We start from the raw sequence: 19,341 nt of genomic DNA on the forward strand, positions 1-19,341 counted from the left end.
GCTCTAACTCTGTACAGACTGGCTGTATTGCTTGGCAAATGTTTTGGCATGTTAGGAAATGCCACCCTCTGAACTGAGTGAACGGTAGGAATGATAGTGATGGTGTCTCAGAAAGGCCTCCTGCCATGCATGTCGTCTAAGGGTTAACTAAGCTAAGTGTGACAGGGTGACATGAATGAGAGAACCAATACTAAGGGGCAATGAAAGATACTTGTCATGCAACTCAACAAACTGTCTCTCTTGTCATGCTATATGCCTGTGTGTTGACAGCTCAAGCTTCGAGGAAAGCAAAATGAGTGTAACGGGGGCTGCTACTCTTTACACCAGACGCACAATCACACACATAAGAAGAAAAAATCCTCGAAGTCATTTGCGTCAGTGATCTTTACATCTTCCCCATCTCTATTTTTAAGAATGGCTCCAACAACTTCACGCACAGTGTCAAATCTGCAGCGGGTTAGTAGCCCTACAACTGGACAACCTTAACTTCTGCACACATGAACAGTGTATGTGTCAGGGACAGAGCGGCAGCCTAAACATTCATGTCACACGCTCAAAGTAAGCAACTCACAGCCCTTGACAGCCCCCCTCGGCGTCCCACCCTACCTTCGGTGTGGCAAGTGGAGGAGAGGATGGTGCTCGGAGGGCGGAAAAGGTACGGGAGATAACGGGAAAAACATTTCATCTTCTTCTCCTATGCTTGCCGACGGGTGAAGAGCGTTGCGTTGCGGGCTCCACATCCGCACTGCCGCCGCGACAGCCAGCCAGAGAGGAACCGTTGAGGGGGTGAAGGGGGAGGCGGTGAGGGTGCGGGAGGGGAAGAGGCTCTCTGTCCGCGGCGCAGGGGGCTATGACAGCATCACTTTTCGCAAGCAGACAGCGCAGGCAGGCAGGCAGGCAGCAGGCAGCAGGCTCCGGTGAAGCTGCGCGCCGCTCGAGGAGCAAACAGCGCACGGTGTCAGCGTGCCCCCGCTTCCGTGTCGGTAGTTCCCTCCGTGTGTGTGTAGTTGTTTGAGTGACAGCAGGACAGCGGGTCGCCTCTGTTCTTTCAGATGGGAGGTCAATGTATGTGTGGTCTGCCGGTGTAAACACCCCCACCCCCTCCCCTCGTGATAGTTTGCCAGGTTATTGGAGTAAGAAGAGCATTATAGCTGATTATGGAGATGATGTTGTTCCCACAATATTCTAATATGAGTCTGAAGCATTTATAAAAGCCTAGCTGCAATTTGCATATTTTTTGGTAGGCTATCACCACGTTATGCCGTTATATTTGTGTTTTATTACGTGACCAGTGTTAATTCGTTTTGATAAGCAGTAGGAAAATTACAATCGCATAGTGTGAGATGAACATAGGCCAAAACTTGATGAATCATAGAGAAAAGTTGTTTCCAACTGCTGACCAGGTTATTGAATAATTGGGTTTGGCGCCATCTTGTGGCAATATTTCATATGGACTGCAAATAAAACGTAGCAAAATAATAATACTAATAATAAAGCCAGTGACAAAATCAGTTACGTTGTGATTTATTTGTTATGAGATTCGTAAAATTCATGTTTATGAACTTTAACTTGCAATAATACAAGACCATAAAAAGTACAGTCAAAATGAACTAAACGCTTTAGAAATCGGCCCATACGTCGAATTGAACTACTATAACTTCACACAGCAGTGTTAAAAGAGATAATATGACTAAATGTTACTGTTCCTGTTATATATTTACTGTGATAAATGTTTATTTGCGCTTTTAAGGTTATTTCAGTGGACATCTCGCGAGACTTGAGTGTGAACTAATGCCAGCGGAAGTACTATGTGAGTCTCTTTTCCGCCGGCCATACAGGAGCAAACGGCAGGGTAAGAATTCTTGGCAGATAATTTCACAAAAGTTATCACCATCCATCCTCCCTTTGACGTCGCTGTGTATGCCCTTAACAGTCTAAACACATCGTAAACCTTGTCACAATCAAATGACGGCCAATATTGAAACCATGTTGATGATAGATTATTCATTACAATCTCAGGGTTTGGTCCCCGTTCAGTCGATCGGTATCCGCATGTCTGCTACTGAATGTGCTTGATTTCTGGTGCTAGCGATTAATTTTCGGCTTCGCTTACAGGTAGTGTGTTTTAATTTCAGTCTGTAGCTCCCTCGTCAATAGCATTGAGTTAATATTCGTACAGAAATACAATTGCGGCAGTCGGTTTGTTATATTATGCTAACGCAGTAGCGTCATTATGCTAGCTTAGCATACAGCTTTGAAGACCTGTCATACCCTCGCTAGCAAGTTGCTACACTAGTGGTGTAAACGTAGGTGTTTAAAAAAAGATGCAGTGTTAGTCGCACATTGTTACTTATCGTGTTTCAGGGGAGGTGGTTCACTGAAACTGAAATGCAAACTATTCTAACTTAAGTTGATGCCGACGCTTCCAGAGTATCCGCATTCATTTGGTAACTTGCGTGCCCTTTCTTTGAAACTGCAGGATTCATGTTTTCGGTACTTCAGAGAATAATATTTGACAAATACCTACAGCTCTTCTAGCATGTGAATGCAGCTGATATGTGAATAACTTGTACGCCTTGTTTGCACACAGCATCATGAAGCTGAATCCATTTGTAACATCCTCCCGCCGCAAGAACCGAAAGAGGCATTTCAATGCCCCCTCACACATCAGGAGGAAGATCATGTCTTCCCCCCTGTCCAAGGAGCTCCGCCAGAAGTACAACGTGAGGTCCATGCCCATCCGCAAAGATGACGAAGTTCAGGTATTGTAGTTGGATTGCTGACAGTCTGTCATTATTAGCGTGACAAGTGTATTGTACGTTTGCTTGATTTGCTTGTGCTGCTTCCAAACAGGTTGTCCGTGGACACTACAAAGGCCAGCAGATTGGCAAAGTGGTGCAGGTCTACAGGAAGAAGTACGTCATCTACATTGAGCGTGTGCAGAGAGAGAAGGCCAACGGAACCACAGTCCATGTCGGCATCCACCCCAGCAAGGTGAGACGGTTGTGTAGACCCTCAAATCGCTGTGCCTGTTTCAGTGGGGAAAATGGATTGAATGAGAGTATAATATTGTTCAAAAAGGTTACACTGGGGAGGTCCGTGGATGCAAACCTATGTTAAGAAGCTGCATGTGTACCTGTCAAGACTCACACTTGAGATGTGTCTTTATGCCTTTTTGGCATCTCATTGATGTGAAGTGAAAGTGAGGTTGTCATACAAACTGTCAAGTGCAAACTTAAGAGATAAATACATTTTCCAGGAAAATAGAATACCTGTTCTCCTTAATTCAGCTTTGTGATGATCTTTGAGACTGTAGACAGAGGTGTTGCTTTATTGGCCTGGGTTCATTTGGGAAGGTCTGATATATCCACCATATCCACATACATTATATGTAAGAACTTTTTGGAGGCTCTGACGTTCTCTTAAACAGTAAGATGGTAAGAAAACCAATAGGTCCATTAAATAAACCAGATGTGAGCGCTTGTATTTTTGGTGTGCTGAACTGTATTTGTTTGCTACAGTGAATATGCACTTTAGTTTCGGACTGTGTTTTGAAGGCAGTGAGAAACAGGAAAGTGTTATGTGGATTTGACAGTGAGAACTTTGGCTGATTGAAAGTAAATACACGAAAACGATTTTACTTGATTGAAAATAACAGAGTTTTTTGAAACTGCAGAATAATATTGATGTAGTTCTCAAATTACTAATAAGTAATTACTAATTAATAACTACAATTCAACCTATTTGAATTGACAAGTTAACAAGATTATTGTTGAACATATCATGGACAGGAAGCAATGTAAAGCACAGGTCTTCCACTGTTCCCATCACTTAAGTTTCTGTGTCTCTGTAAATTAGTATGAAAGTAAGGAAAGTGAACAGCTAGTGAATGCATGTTAATGATGGGCTGAACATAGTGAACAGATACGTGGAATCACCTGTACATTGTCATGCAGTTGATTTAAACAGCATTGTAAGATATACTGATTACTTTTGAGGCTCTAGTTTAGTGTTACCTGAATTGCATTTTATTGTAAGGTGTTTTTAAGTTTTTCCTTATTCTTATATGTAAGTTAAGGTTAACAAAATTAAAACGGTTGGTTTACTGCAGTTCACTACAACATTTGAAAATATAGCCTCAAAACCAAAGAACTGTTACACAAACAACTAAAATCTCCTCAAAGTTCTAAACAGTTTATAGGTTAAGGTATTACTTTTGTAGAAGCCTTTTTCATGGAACTCATTTTGACATGTCACAGCAGGAAAAGCACAGGTGTAAATAGTGAAATTAATGGTGGCTGAAATCCATTTATCTGCTTCAGATTTCTGATTGATTGTTCAGACTCCTTGTCACAATGTCCTGGCTTACTGGTACACTTTAGCAGACTGCAGCCGACATTGTTATTATTAACACCTGTGCTTTTCCTTCAGTAACAAGTCAGAAACCTTACCCTTCTGCTGTGAAATGGTCTGTTAGATGAACTATTGCCATGGGACAATCTTAGCATTCAACCCACTGCAGGATACCTGTCAGTCCTCCAGTTTGTTCCCCTTTTCCACAAGGTTGCTGTTTGTTTTTGTAACCCCACCATTTTTTTGTTAAACATTTTCTTACATCCCAGTGCTGTATGTGGTGCTGCTGGCAGATTTACTATTTATCAAATTCAATAGTATCGGGCTGTAGGATGTAAATAGGCTATGAATAAGCCATCAACAGACAGTCACCTAGACATGATTAAAGCAAACTCTACACAGCAGCATTTTGCTGTGCTCTGACAGATACACGTGAGCTGGCCAAAGCAAACTGCAGCTCTGATAATTGTAGTGGAGTATTTGGCTCAGCTAGTTGTCCATTTTCACAGACTTGACATGCCGTAGCAGAAGGCACGGCTGCATCAAATGGCGATAGTGAGGGTTTCCATTGTTTAACGTTCAAGTGAGCCATATCATATAGCCAGTATGCGCAACACCCGGGGCCCAGGAATCGGCACACCTGAATGGATTGTAGCTGTTATTAATTACACTTGCACTTGTTGCTGCACCTTAATATCTGCAGGGAAAAAGGTTGCTTCATTGGTGTTTCAGACAGTTGGAGAGCAGTGGGTCACTTTCCATTGACAATATGTGTAATGCTTGGAAACGCATATTAAGAGCTCTGTAGTGTGTCATGCACAACATGAGCAAATAATTGACTCAAAGCTCAACAACTATCACATGTAAAGCCTTTGTAACTCATTCCACGGTCTGAAGATTATGTAATACTTAGGTTTTTTTTCCTTTCTTTTTTAAATGGAGTCTACATTGTGTATTTAGTGGTTGTCAGCTAGTCAGACATTAAAGATGTGTTGTGGATGTGCCTTTTAATGCTATTTTATTGAGATATAAAGAAGAGGAATGGCTTATCCGCTGTCATTGAGACGTTTCATGACTTGTTTACAAACTCATTTTTTTTTCTTTTGCAGGTGGTCATCACCAGGCTAAAGCTGGACAAGGACCGCAAGAAGATCCTGGAGCGCAAGGCCAAGTCTCGCGCTGATGGAAAGGAGAAGGGCAAATACAAGGAGGAGACCATTGAGAAGATGCAGGAGTGAAAATAATCTTTTGCTATCAATAAACTGTGTAAATGGACCGTACTTTGTCTGTCATGTTTTAATTGTGGAGGTGGAGGTATTTTTTCTTTGCATCCTTAATGTATTTGTCAGTCACGGAATTTCTATTTAAAACATGCTTATCTTGTTTAAAGTCGTCTTAACGCAAAGACACTGAACTGGGCATCAGCTGTCAAAGGAAGGAACTTGAGTCATTGTGATTGGTCTGTACAGATCCCACAAACACTGGGGTGCACTACTTTTTATTCCTGTACTTAGTGTGTCTTGCTGCAGCCTGAGGTGTATGAAATTGCTGTTTTTTATTCAGAACTTGAACATTAGTTTGGCCTCCAGAGAAATGAATTTTGGATCCTGATAAAGTTCTGGTCTTCTGTTTGAGGTGGGCAGGCTGCAGAATATAGAGGTGTATGGGCTCAGGTGCTAAACGATGTCAAAAACCACTGGGAAGATCATCAGAAGGCCCAGATACCCAGCATATGATAATTGCACAGATGTTTTTTCTTGACAGTTTCTCATTTTTTTTATGATATGATAGTACAATGAGCATCACCCATAGCCAGAAACTGCTAATGATTTGTTTGATATCGTCCACGTACTCAAAGGGGAGGGGGGAGTTAAATCAAAAACAGAATTACCAGTTTCAAATCGTGTTTTGCACTGCAGGAGCATGGTTTTGTCTCTGTGGTGCTCGTAATTGTGTGATTTTACTGAATGAGCATTAGGTGTCACTTTTTACCTCAGTCTGAACGCTACCAACTGTAGGAAGTCCGAAAAAAGAGTAAAAAGTCGTAATCTTAACATTTTACATCAATATTTACCAATTCTTTCTGTCAAACTTCAATACAGGAAGATCACGATGCATATTTTCAGGTGGTTCATCTTGAACCGGATATGTGCTTCACAAGTAAATGTTTGGCGCAACACTGAACGCCCTCACTGTCGTTCCTCCCTCTCGGCTGATGGTCATGTGATCCTCTCTGACTGCCGACCTGTGGCGTCTGTCTAGCAGCCGGACTGTACCGAAGTTTCTCCCGTCAAAAGTTTGTAGTTCTAACTTATTCTTGGTGTGCAATAAAGCACCACCATGGCGGAGCTACGTTTTGTGATCGCCATGTCTGTGATGACCCTGTTTTGGGGCATTGTTGGAGGAGTCGTGCCCTGGTTCATCCCTAAAGGACCAAACAGAGGGTAAGTTTGTTAGCTGGCTCTTTGTAGCCAGTAGAAAGCTAAAGAAAAGTTAAGTTTTTGTATGTGACTAAGAACTCATACAAGTGTGTGTACAGTGTCTACACACACGGCGATGCCTTTTAAATCACTTTCTTAATGTCACTTGAACAATTTTAACAAACGTTAAACTTTGCTCGATAGTAACGTTGAGTAAAAGTTATGATTAGCTCGTTAGCTAAAGCTAATTTGACAACCCTTCCTCTCCTTCGTCGAAGGAAACTTAATCCGTATTACCCTTTCAAATCCTTGGTTCTTGACATCTCTCTATAATACATCTGGACTGTCTACTTCCTTATATTTAGATAGCAAACTCAAGAGTAGATTTACTCCATCTTTGGAAAATGTGTCTAATCCAACTTCCTTTATTTGTCTGTCAGTCGCATCACGAGATCAAGCCATGTCAGTGAATGGCCTCCGATGTGTTTTAAAACGGTGCATGCAGTCATTAGATTTGATGTGTAGCACTTTTAAATATTTTCTCCTTTACCCCCAGAGTGATCGTCACCATGCTGGTGTTAACTGCGGTTTGCTGCTACCTGTTGTAAGTATTACCATCCTGGAAATGCACCAGGATTTCTTTAACATCACGTTGTGGCAGTCGGTGTATCTTCAGCGCACAATCAAAATAACAAAGGGTCGGTTAGAATAAAGTCAATAATATAAATAGCTCAGATCATTAGTCAATTAATCCATTGACCCCAAATTGTTTGACATCCATCTTGATAACTGGTGAATCACTTAAGCAGTTTGTCCAGCAAAAGTACCAAACATACCTTGATTCAAACATGTCAAAAGTGATGATTTGCTGCTTCTTGATGTGATAGGAAACTGAATGTCTTTGGGTTTTGAACTGTTTGTCAGACAGAATAAGTCAAATTCTTCTTTAATTTGTACAGCTCAGACTGGAGATGGATCAATTTGGTTGGTCAATTGCTTCCCATCTTTTACTCCAATTTGTGTGCATTGCTGTCACAATAAAACAAAGGCCAAAGCCTGTCACCAGAGTTAGCACTGTCATGTACAGAGTATTTGATGATAAATTATTTATATTTGCAATTAGGAGCAAGTCTGCATATGGTGTCCTGTTACCTGGTAAAAAAGAGTACAATAGAAACTAAGTAAGTGCTGCAGCTAAGTGAAGTTATTCCACATGCCTTCAGTCTTAACAAACCTAACGACTGGATGCTTTGTCATTACAAATGTGGGCCTAAACTCAGAATCACCATTTGTTAGAGAACAGGAAATGACCTGTATCACTGAGCTTTGAAGGATGTGACTCGTTTTGTATTGACACGTGTGACCTTAATATCCTTTCTGTCCATCAGCTGGTTGATAGCGATTCTGGCCCAGCTCAACCCTCTGTTTGGGCCTGCTCTGTCCACTGACACCATCTGGTACCTGAACTTCCACTGGCCTTAATTCATTCTTCCAGGACTCCTGACAGTGCAGGTAAGAGTCTTCTCCTCTGAAAGAGGGAAGTATTGAACATATATTTGATGTACCTACCTTCCTTTACGGAGCTTTTGAACTCTGTACTTAGATATAGCCTACAGGTAACACTTGGCTTGGTTTTCTCTTAAACTTGTTCTTGCATTTCTCTCAGCAGGAGAGGACCTGACACTGCTGCATACCATCAGACTGAGCAGAGATCATTCCTTCTGGATTGCCTTAAACTCAGGCCGCAGTGTTATTATTGAGCGATGCCCACACTGGTGCCTTGTACAAAAATGATTCACAAAGGACCTCTGACAGATCTCACTGAATGTGCTTTTCTTAAATCAAAGCAGCCTTCACTTGGTGTTGCTTCGGTTATATATTATGTATATTGTGTTCATTGCTGTTGTTAATGTGAATGACTTTGCCTTAAAATAGTTGTCTTTTGGTGTGGTAATAATAATTATGGATGTAATTCTATTCAATAGTTGCTAATTAATAAACTAATAATCAACTCCTCTGGTCCAGAGCCTTTGTATTTTGTTTTGCCTTAAGTGTAATGACTTCATGTTCAAACTAATAATTTTATTGTAGATATTTTTTCCGTCTCATTATGTTGACATTTGCGAATATATGCATTTCAATTTCATGAAAAATTTGAATTACTCATACCAAAATGTCATTAAAAGGCTGTTATTACGTTTAAATGTCTTTACACACGATAGCATATAAATTTGTGTAATTTTAGCACAATTTGATGAAAAATGTCTCCGTTTTTAATTTAAATTTACATACAGTAAAATATTATTTATTTAAGTTTGATTCAGTCTTTCTTATCCTTTAATAGTGTAGAAGGTATCTGTTTGATTGTTTCGCCGAGGCCGACAGTCGGAGTTCAAAACAGGCTTCCCGCTTGCCGTAGCTCGAACAGACTACGTTGGCAGTATGGCGTCTTCAGATGTCCACGTCCGAATATGTGAACAAGAAATACTGAAATATGACCTGGAAATTAAAGCTCTCATTCAGGTGCGAATATTTATTTGGTAACATTACTTATGGCTGTGTTACGACCCGCTGGTTTTTGCGCTTGTCAGCGAAGGAAATCGTGTTTGATAGTATATATGCTACAGCTAGTGTTATCAGCTACAGTCAGTTATTTATAATTGTGGGAGACATGGACGCTGATATTTCACATAATGACTCCCTATTTGGTCAACATTTTACTCGGTTTTGTGAAGGCATCAAGGTGGTAGTTTCCAGCAAAGTGCTGTCGCCGGCAGACAGCTGCACGTACACCAGTGAAGCATGGCATACCACAGCCTGCTTGCATCACTGTATATGATCAGCTGATGCTCATGATTCTGCAGAGAAAATTGAGATCTTGTATGCTTTGGCCTCGACAGATCACAGACATGTCTCTGTGCTATTAAATGTTGACAGTATACCTGAGTTGTGATAACCATGAACAAGGTATATAGGTATGTATAAGTATGCGAGCCACAGCATCTCGGTGCTGCTTGCTGCATGTGGATTTTGAATGCATGCTACTGGACTCAATGTTATCTGTCTTATTAGTGCCAGTCGTCAAAGACAAAGCTGGTACAATATTCAGCTTAGAAAGTGATAGACCAATTGCCCGGCTAGTATCCTCTCCAAGGTATAAGAGCAACTTCTCTTGGATGGACCTGCGTCCTCTGATAATCAATTGGGCTTTAAAAATAAACAGCACAGATTTATACATATATGCGTTGAAGGAAGTTGTTAGAAAGTAGAGAAAGCATAACACTACAGTACTTATGTCTTTTCTGTTTGCATCCAAAGCTTTTGACTGAATTATTCATGGAAAATTGTTTGCTAAACTACAAGAGTGAGGGGGCCTCATACTTTATAAGGATTTTGAATTTTTGGTGTTTGCATCAAACCATTCAAGCCTCATGGGGTAAGAGCACATCTGCACTCTTCCTGTTGACCAATGTGTCCGACAAGGTGGATTATCGTCACCTGTTCTCTTCAGTCTGTATATGGATGATCTTTCTTAAAGTTTAAAAGACTGTGATTGTGGGGTATAGTCTTATTAACCACCTGATGCATGCTGATGACTTAGCTATCCTGTCTCCTTATAGCGCTGGTTTACAGCAACTTCTAACTATGTACACAACATGTGTACACATGATGGTAAAGCAGCCCTTTTCAGAGCCTACTGTGCTTTACTCTATACAGCCCACGTGTGGTGCAGTTAGAGCACAGCAACAAAGAGAGGGCCTCAGGTGGCATTTAATGATGCACAAGCTCCCAAAATGGGCAACTGTAGGAGGAGCCATTGCATTTGTGGGCCATGTTGACACACTGACAGAATGATGTACCTCTTGCTTACAGTGTGTGCCAGTGGTAGTTCATCCTGAAAGAGCAGCTCAAACTGTTAGAACCCACAGCGATAAAGGAGGCCTGTGTCCGTCTCATCCTTGTTTTCATGTCTCACCAGGATATTAATGAGTGCACAGGCCCTCAAAGCAAGCTGACAGAGCTGAATGCAAACGTGAAGAAGAGTTTCCACAATCTCAGATTGCGGATTCAGGTAAGAACATCTGTGCAAATATGAAAGAACCCCGTTATAAGCTGTGCATCAACATTTGTTTTTTATGATGATAGGTGGCTAAAACCTAAAAAAAACCTAAAAGCATTTGTGCCATTTTGTTTCTTTGACAGGATTTAGAGCAGATGGCTATGGAGCAGGACAAAGAGTCAGACAAGCAAGCTATGATCAGTCAGGTGGAGGGACACAGAAAACAGATGCTGAGGTAATGTCTTTACATTGAAGTACTCAGCCTTTCCCTGACTTTTATAAATGTGAACTGTCGTGACTTTTGTGACATTTTTGTGTTGGCAGTGCTGACTTACTGATGGGGGAAAGCATGGCTAAATTACCTGTTTCAACTTGTGTAAAGTCTACTTCATGGAAAAAATATATACATATTCTTTTTTTATTATTCATGGCTGTTTTTGCAGTAACCAGACAGTTTGGAGGAAAGCCAACCTGGCCAGCAAACTGTCTATAGACAACATGGAAAAGCAGGCACTTCTTAATGGAGCAGATAGTGCTGTGAGGCAGAGGTGAGCCGACAATGTCTTCTACTGGTTAGAGAAACAGGATCAGCTTTATATCTTCGCAGAGTATTTTCAAACAACATACTAAAACTTGTCATGCTGTCATTAGAAAAATGTAATGTTTTTACATCTTTCCAGTCCTTTTATAAGGGACGTTATTTGGCAATAGGACATGTATGTCATTTGTATCTCTTTCTCAGGAAAATGACCAAAGAGGGCCTGGCTCAGACCACCAGTGATATTACAGAGAATCTTATGAGCATCAGCCGGATGATGGCGCAGCAGGTTCAGCAGAGCGAGGAGACCATGACGTCACTAGGTTAGTGAAGGACACGCAGCCTAATGAGAGAGAGTGTGGCTACAGTGTGTTTGCAAATTTCCCCGATTGTGTTTTTCATACCATGGGAATATGCCAGATACTTGAATTGTCCACTTAGTTTTGTTGAACTTGTGTTGAAAACAGTCCTCTCTCCCGCTTGAAGCAACCTCCTCAAGGACAATCCAGGAGACCAACGACGAATTTAAGACCATGACGGGGACCATACAGCTTGGGAGGAAACTCATTACCAAGTACAACCGCAGAGAGCTCACAGATAAACTGCTCATCTTCTTGGCACTCGCTCTCTTCCTCGCCACGGTTCTCTACATCCTCAAGAAGAGACTGTTCCCCTTCCTGTAGACCAGGTTTGAGGAGCTCCCCCATTTCCACGTACAGTATTTTCCATAGTCAGTGCAGATGATTTAAACAACTGCGAACGCTGCGTGTCATATTACACACACATTACACATGACCGCCTGCTCAGTGGAATGTGGACCACTCACACCACTCAACTGTGAGGATGTGATTTTGTCCACAAAGAAGACGATAAACCTACACACCTATAATTTCATGCAGTGATTTATTTATTGAAAAGATTTTGCTTCATCACACAGAGAGAATAGTTCATTCTTCTGGAGGAGAGGATGTTTGTGTTGGTGGCACAATATGTGTCAGACGTCAGTCTTTAGTTAGTTAATGTGACAGTCATGCTTTGCATTGGTTTTAATGAATTTTGCTGTGACAGGAGATGGGCAACGTCTATTAATTTTTTTTATACATTCCAGTGGCGGCTATGCAGTATGTTTTTTGTTTATACACACAGATTCTTAAAATACAGAAAGCAATTCTTAAACAGCTGAAGTAGTGTCTTTCCGTTTGCTTCAGATGTTTCTCTGACTAACTGTCAGATACATAACTGTGAGTGCTGACAGCAGTAAAATTCATTGTTAATGTGTGACACGCAACGGCTCCTTACAGATGAACAGCAAGTCCATGGAAAATAATGTAAACAAAATTGCAGTGGAATCAGATAATCAAAAAACAAGTGCACTTCTCATGTCAGTTCACCACACTTTTATTGAAATACATTCCATTAAAATAATATTCTAATATAGTATATCAGTATACAATACAATTAATTGCTGTTAGAGAGTACTGATATTAAATGTCACAATATTGGGGATGCAATTTTTTGGAACAATATTTAGTGTTAAAAAACAAACATGTTTGTGTAACAGAAAGGAGACTCCTTCATATTCATCACTTCCTGTTGTTTTAACCATGACCTGATATCATAAAGTCACTGCAAATGATATACATGCATTTTGTGTAATTGTTATTTATAATGTCGTACTGTATAATTACTGTAATGTATAATTTATGACAGCATTATAATGACTTCATGCTTTTTTGGGGAATAAGATATTCCCTATTGGCTTCGACACTGGTCAGGCCCAGCTGCAGTCACTCAGTTTGTGTTTCACTTGCTGAATAATGAGAGTGGTGCTTATACTTTTGCTTGTGCAGTTCAAATTGTCTCCATGTTTTATTCAGTTATCGTGCAAACCAAAAAAAGACTTCCCTCCATCTCTGCCCGTGTCAGCTTGGCTCTGGTCTGCAGCAGAGCAGAAAAGCTCAGAAAAGCGGTGGCAGTGATCACACTGGCAGAGATAGAGCAGCATGCATCCCTGCCTTTCTTCAGATAAGACCCGGAAAAGCAGATTATTCCTACCCGTTTCCCTCTCCCTTTCCAGTGCGGGGTGAGGGTGAGGGGAGATATTTTTAGGTTTGTGTGGCGCTGTTATCTGACGTTGCCTTTTCAACACCTTGGAGGAGAGGGTGGCCAGAGGAGCTACATGACCTTGCTACCCTTTCTGCAATCGCCTGGCCTTCGCTGTTTTGTTTAATATATGTAAATGTTTATCAGTATTGATTATCAATAAATGCAGAGTACTTTATGTTGACGTGTTTCTCAAATGTGTGTTTGTGAGGGTGTATTGTTTAAAGTGAGATAGAAGTCAACAGAACATGTGTGGAGAGACCTGAGAGATGCATAAGCATCTCTTACTCATGCAAAGTGGTGGCAGTAGGGCAGAGCCACTTCCTAGCCTGTTCATATAACTGACGAGGACTCTGGCTCTCTGTCAAGCAAATTGGACTATTCTTGCATTTAGCACCGTGATTGTGTCCATCAAGTGTTTGTATCTAGACAAGTGGACTGGGGTCTCAGGGGACTGATGGCATAAACACAGGAACCCTTCATTAATATAGTTTCCACTGCTGAAGGAAGCTCTGGTCAGTTATTTATCTGTTTTGTACAGAGTCCAGTTAAACTTTTTCAGTTCAAATCTCAAACAAAACATAGTAATGACTTCGCCAAGTTTCCAAGAAAAGAGAGTATCAAATATACTTTCCAAAAACAGATTGGATCAGGTAACATCCTGAATTTGTCCTGACTGAGAAACTGTTGCCTTTCAGGATGGCTTTGACACATCAGATAGAAAATGCTTGTACACACGACAGAATTAATACAAACCATAACCTTTGTAGTTCTGAAGAATTAAAATAAGTATTTCCTGATTAAATCAGCAGAACCTGATTTTTAAGACCGGTCAAGGTCATGTCTCCCAGGCATGTCTGTCGCACAACTTTTAAACATGTGTGGAGTGTACGCGTGGCTGACAGCGGGCTGTAAAATGTGTAAACCTTTAGCAACCCTTTAACCTTGTTTAAGCATATTGAAGGAAGCTTCCTAATAGCCACTTGAACATTTTAACCTGACACAAACCATATGAGGGTTTTACAGACGTTAGGGTCGTTTGTGTTGATACACTGTCTAACCAGCTCGACCATTATGTGAGCCAGAGGCATGAATTATATATTGTCATGGTTCACTATTACATATTACCACCATTATCACCATAGATGTACTGTTCTTTTTTCTTTTTTTTCCTTTTTTTACAATATTGTTGTTTTTCTGAATGTATTTTTTAGCCAGAGCCAAATGAGAATTATTATATTAAACAACTTGAAGAAATTTGAATTTAATTTTTGCACGTCAGAAATATTCTGAAACAACAATAATAATAATAATAATAATAATAATAATAATAATAATAATAATAATAACAATAATAATAATAATAATAATAATAGCCTCTATAGAATTAATCATTTTCCATGAGCCTTAATTGGTAAAATTGGTAAATAGGTTGTATTTTTCGTGGTCGCCCACCGTCTCTCTCTCTCTCTTTTTATAGGTAAACATATTTAACAATTCATTTCGCATTATTTTGTCAAAAATAAAAACAAAAAATAAAATACGGAAAACAGAAAATGGTGGAGCAAATCTGAAATTTAAAATCACATCATAGAACTATAGTTGCAGTTTGTTTTTGTTTTAATTTTCGCTTAAATGACATCTGCGCGAACATCACGAAAGTAATTCAAGTGTAGAGTATTCAGACAAAAACTGGTGCAGAAAACAAAAACGAAAAACTACCAAAAGTAAGTTATTAAATATAAGAGAAGTTACAGAAACTCCGCAAAGTCTTAACTCAATCAAAAATACATGCAGTCAGCAGCATCCCCTTACGCTGAATATATAACACGAGTATTTGATATTTTGTTTGTGTGTGTTTACCACGTCCTAATGCCATGTAGCGAGGACACCCCATTACTGGAGGAAAAAGTGTTTTGGACATTATTCAGGTCCCCTACCCCAAAGTTCATGTAATTCCCGTTGGTGGAGGATCCTTGCATAGTTTGCATTGTGGCTGCAGGATAATTGCACGCATAGTTCGTGTTGCAGCCGGGGCTGGTGTAGTTACTGAAAGCTGGGTAGTTGTTATAGGTGAAATGGTTGATGTGACCCATACTGTAAGAGGGGTTGTAGGTGGCTGCGTCTGCAGCCAGACAAGGCTTCCCGTCCCGCACCAGCACCGGCACCGACACCCTCCTGGGCGGCGGCAGGGACACCATCTCCAGGCTCTGGTCCTGCCTCTGTCGCTTGCACTTGTACCTCCTGTTCTGGAACCAGATCTTCACCTGGGTCGGGGTGAGTTTGAGCACTCCGGCCAGGTGGTCTCTCTCCGGGGCAGACAGGTACCTCTGCTGCTTGAAGCGGCGCTCCAGCTCGTACACCTGCGCCTGGGAGAAGAGGACTCGCGGCTTTCTGCGTCTCCGCGGCTTTGGTCGATCCGGATCCTCTGGTTTTATGTCCTCCACAGGCTCGGCCGGAGGACTGAACTCTTCTGATTACACCAGAAAAGAAAGAAGAGGATGAAAAAAAAAAAAAAAAAAAAAAAAAAAAAAAGCATATCTGACTTCTAAACAGAGGCCAAGAGGGATATTTATTTTCAGAGTTCATTATCAGTTATTTTTACTTCTACCAACAACACCGATAATAATAATACATATCAGGTTTAATCATTATCCATATTATTCATTCCCTCGTACAAATTCTGTGATTCAGTTCCTTGGCAACCGATGATGCATTCAATATAATTTTTGGGAAAAAATGTAATTTCCATGATTCACACACACGTAGCCTAACGCAATCACTGAATCACTAATGAGATGGGTGTTTTATTTGCCAATGCCTTTTGTAGTCTTGAAATTGATTTTCTTTTACCTTTCATACGTCTTTAAAAGGTTTAGCAGGCCTGCAAAAAACGCTGACCACCAACTCAACTTTAAGATTTGTTTAAAACCTAAAAACCCAATGTCAAAGCCTTTATCTACGAGTATCGCCTCTATTAGTGCTTATTGCTTCAGCGTGGTTGTTTTGGGAGCATCTGTTGCATTTTGCACAAATCAAACAGGAGCCTGCAGTGGGCCTAATTTTGCGCAGGCCCACAACGCCAAATTTCGTTCTCACCTTTTCTACGTTTCCCCTCAAACGCGTCTGATTTCCCATCTTTAACTATATCCATCTCCATGAGTGACTTCCCATAAAAGTTAGGAGCGAAGCTGAGCGCATTGCCTCTGCCGGCTCTGGACTCGTGGAGGTCTTCTCCAAACAGCGAGGCGGCGGTCGACATGTCCCGAAGAGGCTCCTGCTTCAGGCGGGTCAGCATGCAGGAGGAGGAGGAGGAGGAGGAGGTCGGCATGGTGCTGCAGTCCATGCGAGAGGAGACGTCCAGGGAAGACACCATAACGTCATGACTCTGCTCCAGGTTTAATATGTCCTTTACAGAGAAGGGAGTGGACGTGCAGGGGCTGGGAAACATTGCCAAGAACTCCAAAAGCAACCAATTAATCTGTCATATGGAGGCGACAAAAAAGACGTCAACAAGCCCGCTCTCATTCCCAGTAATATTTACTGGATTTAAGTATTAGTTTGGTGAACCGGACTGATCTTGAGTGAAGTTTGCATTTTGAATGTCAACCCTGTCTCCAAACTTTTTTCCTTGGCCTCGCTCTCCCCCCGGTGACGCAGGGAGGAGGGGGAGGGAGCCAGTGGGACCCTCTGTATGGAGCCACTGGTACTCCCATTTCATGACGTAAAGCGATGTCTGGTACATGCTAGAGATGATGTTGCTAAAAGTGTGCTCAATCACAGCAAATACACTAGCCCAGAGTTTATTCTCTTTCAAATTAAATCGACGTTATTCTTAGACTAATTTCTTAAATCAGATCTTTTCTCGATCCTGGTGGAAACATGTTTTATTATGCCATGGGTTGGGCAGGACTGATGTATAAATTTCATAAATAAAGCAAAACTAAATAAATGACTCGCTCGATTGATATTTCTCAGTACTACAGTTAGTCATCACGAACAATGCAAACGGATTTCCAGCTAATTCTACAAGCCCAGCGTTTGGACGGATGTTTACACATAACTTCAAGTACCAAGAGAAATCATTTATCTAACTTTGTGTGTATCGAAATTGTATAATAACGACTAAGGAGGCCAGACGTGTATTATTTAGGTTCTAGAGAGGGATTAACAGAGGTTAATGTGTCTGATAAACCTGACTGTGCGCGTGCGTGTGTTTGGGGTGTCAGACCATCTCTCATCCGACGGGAAACGGAGCAGACAAACAGGTTTGGTCCCTGAACACGGAACCTGAAACCAGGAGCGACACACTCTGCTGTCTGCCTTCAATAGATTCTGGAGCCACTGTCTGCTTTATCAGGACATGATAACAGATGACAACAAACCTGCACACACACACACACACACACACACACACACACACACACACACACACACACACACACACACACACACACACACACACACACACACACGCTGCTGGCCAGGCTATCCTAATGATGTGTCATATCTGACACCCACGTTTTAAATAATGTAATGGTCACGTTTAATTGCTCATTGAATACAATCTTCAGCACTTTTGAACATTTATTGTTTGTTTGTTTTTTTAATTCCAAGCCGAACAATTATCTTAAAGTTCCATCGAGTAAGACCCTGCAGTCACCTCCAGGTGTGCATTCTTTAGCAATGGCCTCAATTAAGCATGCAATCAGTAATTTATAGATTAACAACAACTGCGGTTACAAATCATTTCGCCGGACAGCAGTAAAACTGAGCCAACTGTGCGTAATGACGCACACGCCGCACGGTTGGCACTAAACCTGTTATTAATGCCTGTGGAGACGCTCACAGGAGACAGACAGTATTATCGTTTGTTTTATCTTCAGCGTTTAGCACAGCCACGGGGTAAATGGGTCCCCCTGTCTCCGACCCAGGGATGGTGTTTATAGTTTTTAAGACTATTTGTGCGCCTCGCGAGCTGATGAATGACCGTAAAATCTTTCGCAGGAGCAGAGAGAGTCAACACTGGCCCAGCTTTTGCTGTAATAATTGGCGAAATAAAGTAAACGCGGGTGGGGTGGGGGTGGCCGAGGAGACATGAGAAAATGTTTTCATTCTCACTGGCCTGGCGCGGCTTGATGTAACGTTTCCCTGTTTTATTATCATTATTTGCAAAAATACATTCAAATCCAAACGATTTCTCCCGTTGGATGATAATAAATCATTCACCAAATTACATACGTCTTCAGACCAGATAGTAAACCGGTGAGTCAACTGTAAATTGAACATGACAGGCCTGGCATGTGTTTCATATCCCTAATGCTTCGTCCTGCCGTCCCCTTTGACCCGTCTTTCTGCAGCACATCTTCAGCTCAGATAAAGCCTCAGATAAGGTTGCTTAAAAACTTCCGCTGCACGAACGCGTGGGTATTTTGAGTGCTGCGCGTTGGGAGCCTCTCACCGTGCGTGTGTGTGTGTGTGCGTGTGTGTGTGTGTGTGTGTGTAGCTGTGCGTGTGTGTGTGCGTGGGTGGGTGCGTGTGTGTGTGTGACCCAATTTAAAACCTTTGTCTCTTGACAATATGTTCCTGCAGCGGGCGAGGCCGCTTTAAAACGGGCTAGTATCCTCTGGCCTGTTGGCCTTTAGGTGATTTAGATCCATTAACTGTTCAGTGATTTGACTAATTATGCAACAAGCTCATTAGGATATAATCCGTTTAAGAATGACATAGCAAACATTTTACACTTTCTCTGCAAACGCTAGTTAGCATTATTACCTGTTCTGCACGTCAGGACGTTGTACTGGTGAATAGGTTTATCTAAAATTTGGTGCCAGTATCACAATTCCTGCATTCAAACCGTCGTGCAG

General features: G+C 41.4%; 5 protein-coding genes across 6 annotated transcripts in view; 3 read left to right on the forward strand and 2 right to left on the reverse strand.

The window, feature by feature from the left end:
• ppp2r2ba (protein phosphatase 2, regulatory subunit B, beta a) overlaps positions 1 to 1,017 on the reverse strand; it is a 43,310-nt gene extending 42,293 nt beyond the window's left edge. Inside the window, exon 1 of the mRNA XM_070962147.1 lies at positions 607 to 1,017. Within this exon, the coding sequence (XP_070818248.1) occupies positions 607 to 685 (79 nt within the window). The 5' untranslated portion in view covers positions 686 to 1,017. The remainder of the gene's footprint in view (positions 1 to 606) is intronic.
• rpl26 (ribosomal protein L26) lies at positions 610 to 5,633 on the forward strand. Its single transcript, XM_070962149.1, has 5 exons — positions 610 to 655; positions 1,751 to 1,852; positions 2,591 to 2,762; positions 2,854 to 2,994; positions 5,463 to 5,633. Exons 3-5 carry the CDS (start codon positions 2,595 to 2,597, stop codon positions 5,589 to 5,591), a joined length of 438 nt encoding a protein of 145 aa, XP_070818250.1. The 5' UTR covers positions 610 to 655; positions 1,751 to 1,852; positions 2,591 to 2,594; the 3' UTR covers positions 5,592 to 5,633.
• A 946-nt stretch (positions 5,634 to 6,579) lies between these two features.
• Positions 6,580 to 8,787, forward strand: atp6v0e1 (ATPase H+ transporting V0 subunit e1). Of its 2 annotated transcripts, none has more exons than XM_070962786.1 (4): positions 6,580 to 6,797; positions 7,330 to 7,377; positions 8,162 to 8,285; positions 8,443 to 8,787. In XM_070962786.1, the coding sequence occupies exons 1-3, from the start codon at positions 6,694 to 6,696 to the stop codon at positions 8,253 to 8,255; spliced, it is 246 nt and encodes an 81-aa protein (XP_070818887.1). In that variant the 5' UTR covers positions 6,580 to 6,693; the 3' UTR covers positions 8,256 to 8,285; positions 8,443 to 8,787. The 2 variants fall into 2 exon arrangements, with proteins under 2 accessions (XP_070818887.1, XP_070818889.1); XM_070962788.1 differs by having other exon boundaries at positions 8,440 to 8,778.
• Positions 8,788 to 9,191: 404 nt separating this feature from the next.
• bnip1a (BCL2 interacting protein 1a) lies at positions 9,192 to 13,657 on the forward strand. Its single transcript, XM_070962580.1, has 6 exons — positions 9,192 to 9,296; positions 10,753 to 10,845; positions 10,977 to 11,068; positions 11,277 to 11,381; positions 11,576 to 11,694; positions 11,858 to 13,657. Exons 1-6 carry the CDS (start codon positions 9,216 to 9,218, stop codon positions 12,052 to 12,054), a joined length of 687 nt encoding a protein of 228 aa, XP_070818681.1. The 5' UTR covers positions 9,192 to 9,215; the 3' UTR covers positions 12,055 to 13,657.
• A 1,676-nt stretch (positions 13,658 to 15,333) lies between these two features.
• Positions 15,334 to 16,925, reverse strand: nkx2.5 (NK2 homeobox 5). The gene is made up of 2 exons (XM_070963068.1): positions 16,574 to 16,925; positions 15,334 to 15,947 (listed from the first exon to the last, which is right to left on the reverse strand). The coding sequence occupies exons 1-2, from the start codon at positions 16,923 to 16,925 to the stop codon at positions 15,334 to 15,336; spliced, it is 966 nt and encodes a 321-aa protein (XP_070819169.1).
• Between the last annotated feature and the right edge of the window lie 2,416 nt (positions 16,926 to 19,341).

Source organism: Chaetodon trifascialis, chromosome 5, assembly GCF_039877785.1.
Source record: "Chaetodon trifascialis isolate fChaTrf1 chromosome 5, fChaTrf1.hap1, whole genome shotgun sequence".
In the NCBI taxonomy this organism is placed as follows: domain Eukaryota; kingdom Metazoa; phylum Chordata; class Actinopteri; order Chaetodontiformes; family Chaetodontidae; genus Chaetodon; species Chaetodon trifascialis.

Excerpts from the sequence above, each read along its gene's own strand:
- rpl26 (XM_070962149.1), top strand. The coding sequence starts at position 2,595 with ATGAAGCTGAATCCATTTGTAACATCCTCCCGCCGCAAGAACCGAAAG. Across the intron at positions 2,763-2,853 it reads GCAAAGATGACGAAGTTCAG|GTTGTCCGTGGACACTACAA; the intron begins GTATTGTAGTTG and ends GCTTCCAAACAG. Across the intron at positions 2,995-5,462 it reads TCGGCATCCACCCCAGCAAG|GTGGTCATCACCAGGCTAAA; the intron begins GTGAGACGGTTG and ends TTTCTTTTGCAG.
- nkx2.5 (XM_070963068.1), bottom strand. The coding sequence starts at position 16,925 with ATGTTTCCCAGCCCCTGCACGTCCACTCCCTTCTCTGTAAAGGACATA. Across the intron at positions 15,948-16,573 it reads TGAGGGGAAACGTAGAAAAG|AAGAGTTCAGTCCTCCGGCC; the intron begins GTGAGAACGAAA and ends TGGTGTAATCAG.
- atp6v0e1 (XM_070962786.1), top strand. The coding sequence starts at position 6,694 with ATGGCGGAGCTACGTTTTGTGATCGCCATGTCTGTGATGACCCTGTTT. Across the intron at positions 6,798-7,329 it reads CCTAAAGGACCAAACAGAGG|AGTGATCGTCACCATGCTGG; the intron begins GTAAGTTTGTTA and ends CTTTACCCCCAG. Across the intron at positions 7,378-8,161 it reads GCGGTTTGCTGCTACCTGTT|CTGGTTGATAGCGATTCTGG; the intron begins GTAAGTATTACC and ends TCTGTCCATCAG.
- bnip1a (XM_070962580.1), top strand. The coding sequence starts at position 9,216 with ATGGCGTCTTCAGATGTCCACGTCCGAATATGTGAACAAGAAATACTG. Across the intron at positions 9,297-10,752 it reads AAATTAAAGCTCTCATTCAG|GATATTAATGAGTGCACAGG; the intron begins GTGCGAATATTT and ends ATGTCTCACCAG. Across the intron at positions 11,382-11,575 it reads GATAGTGCTGTGAGGCAGAG|GAAAATGACCAAAGAGGGCC; the intron begins GTGAGCCGACAA and ends TCTCTTTCTCAG.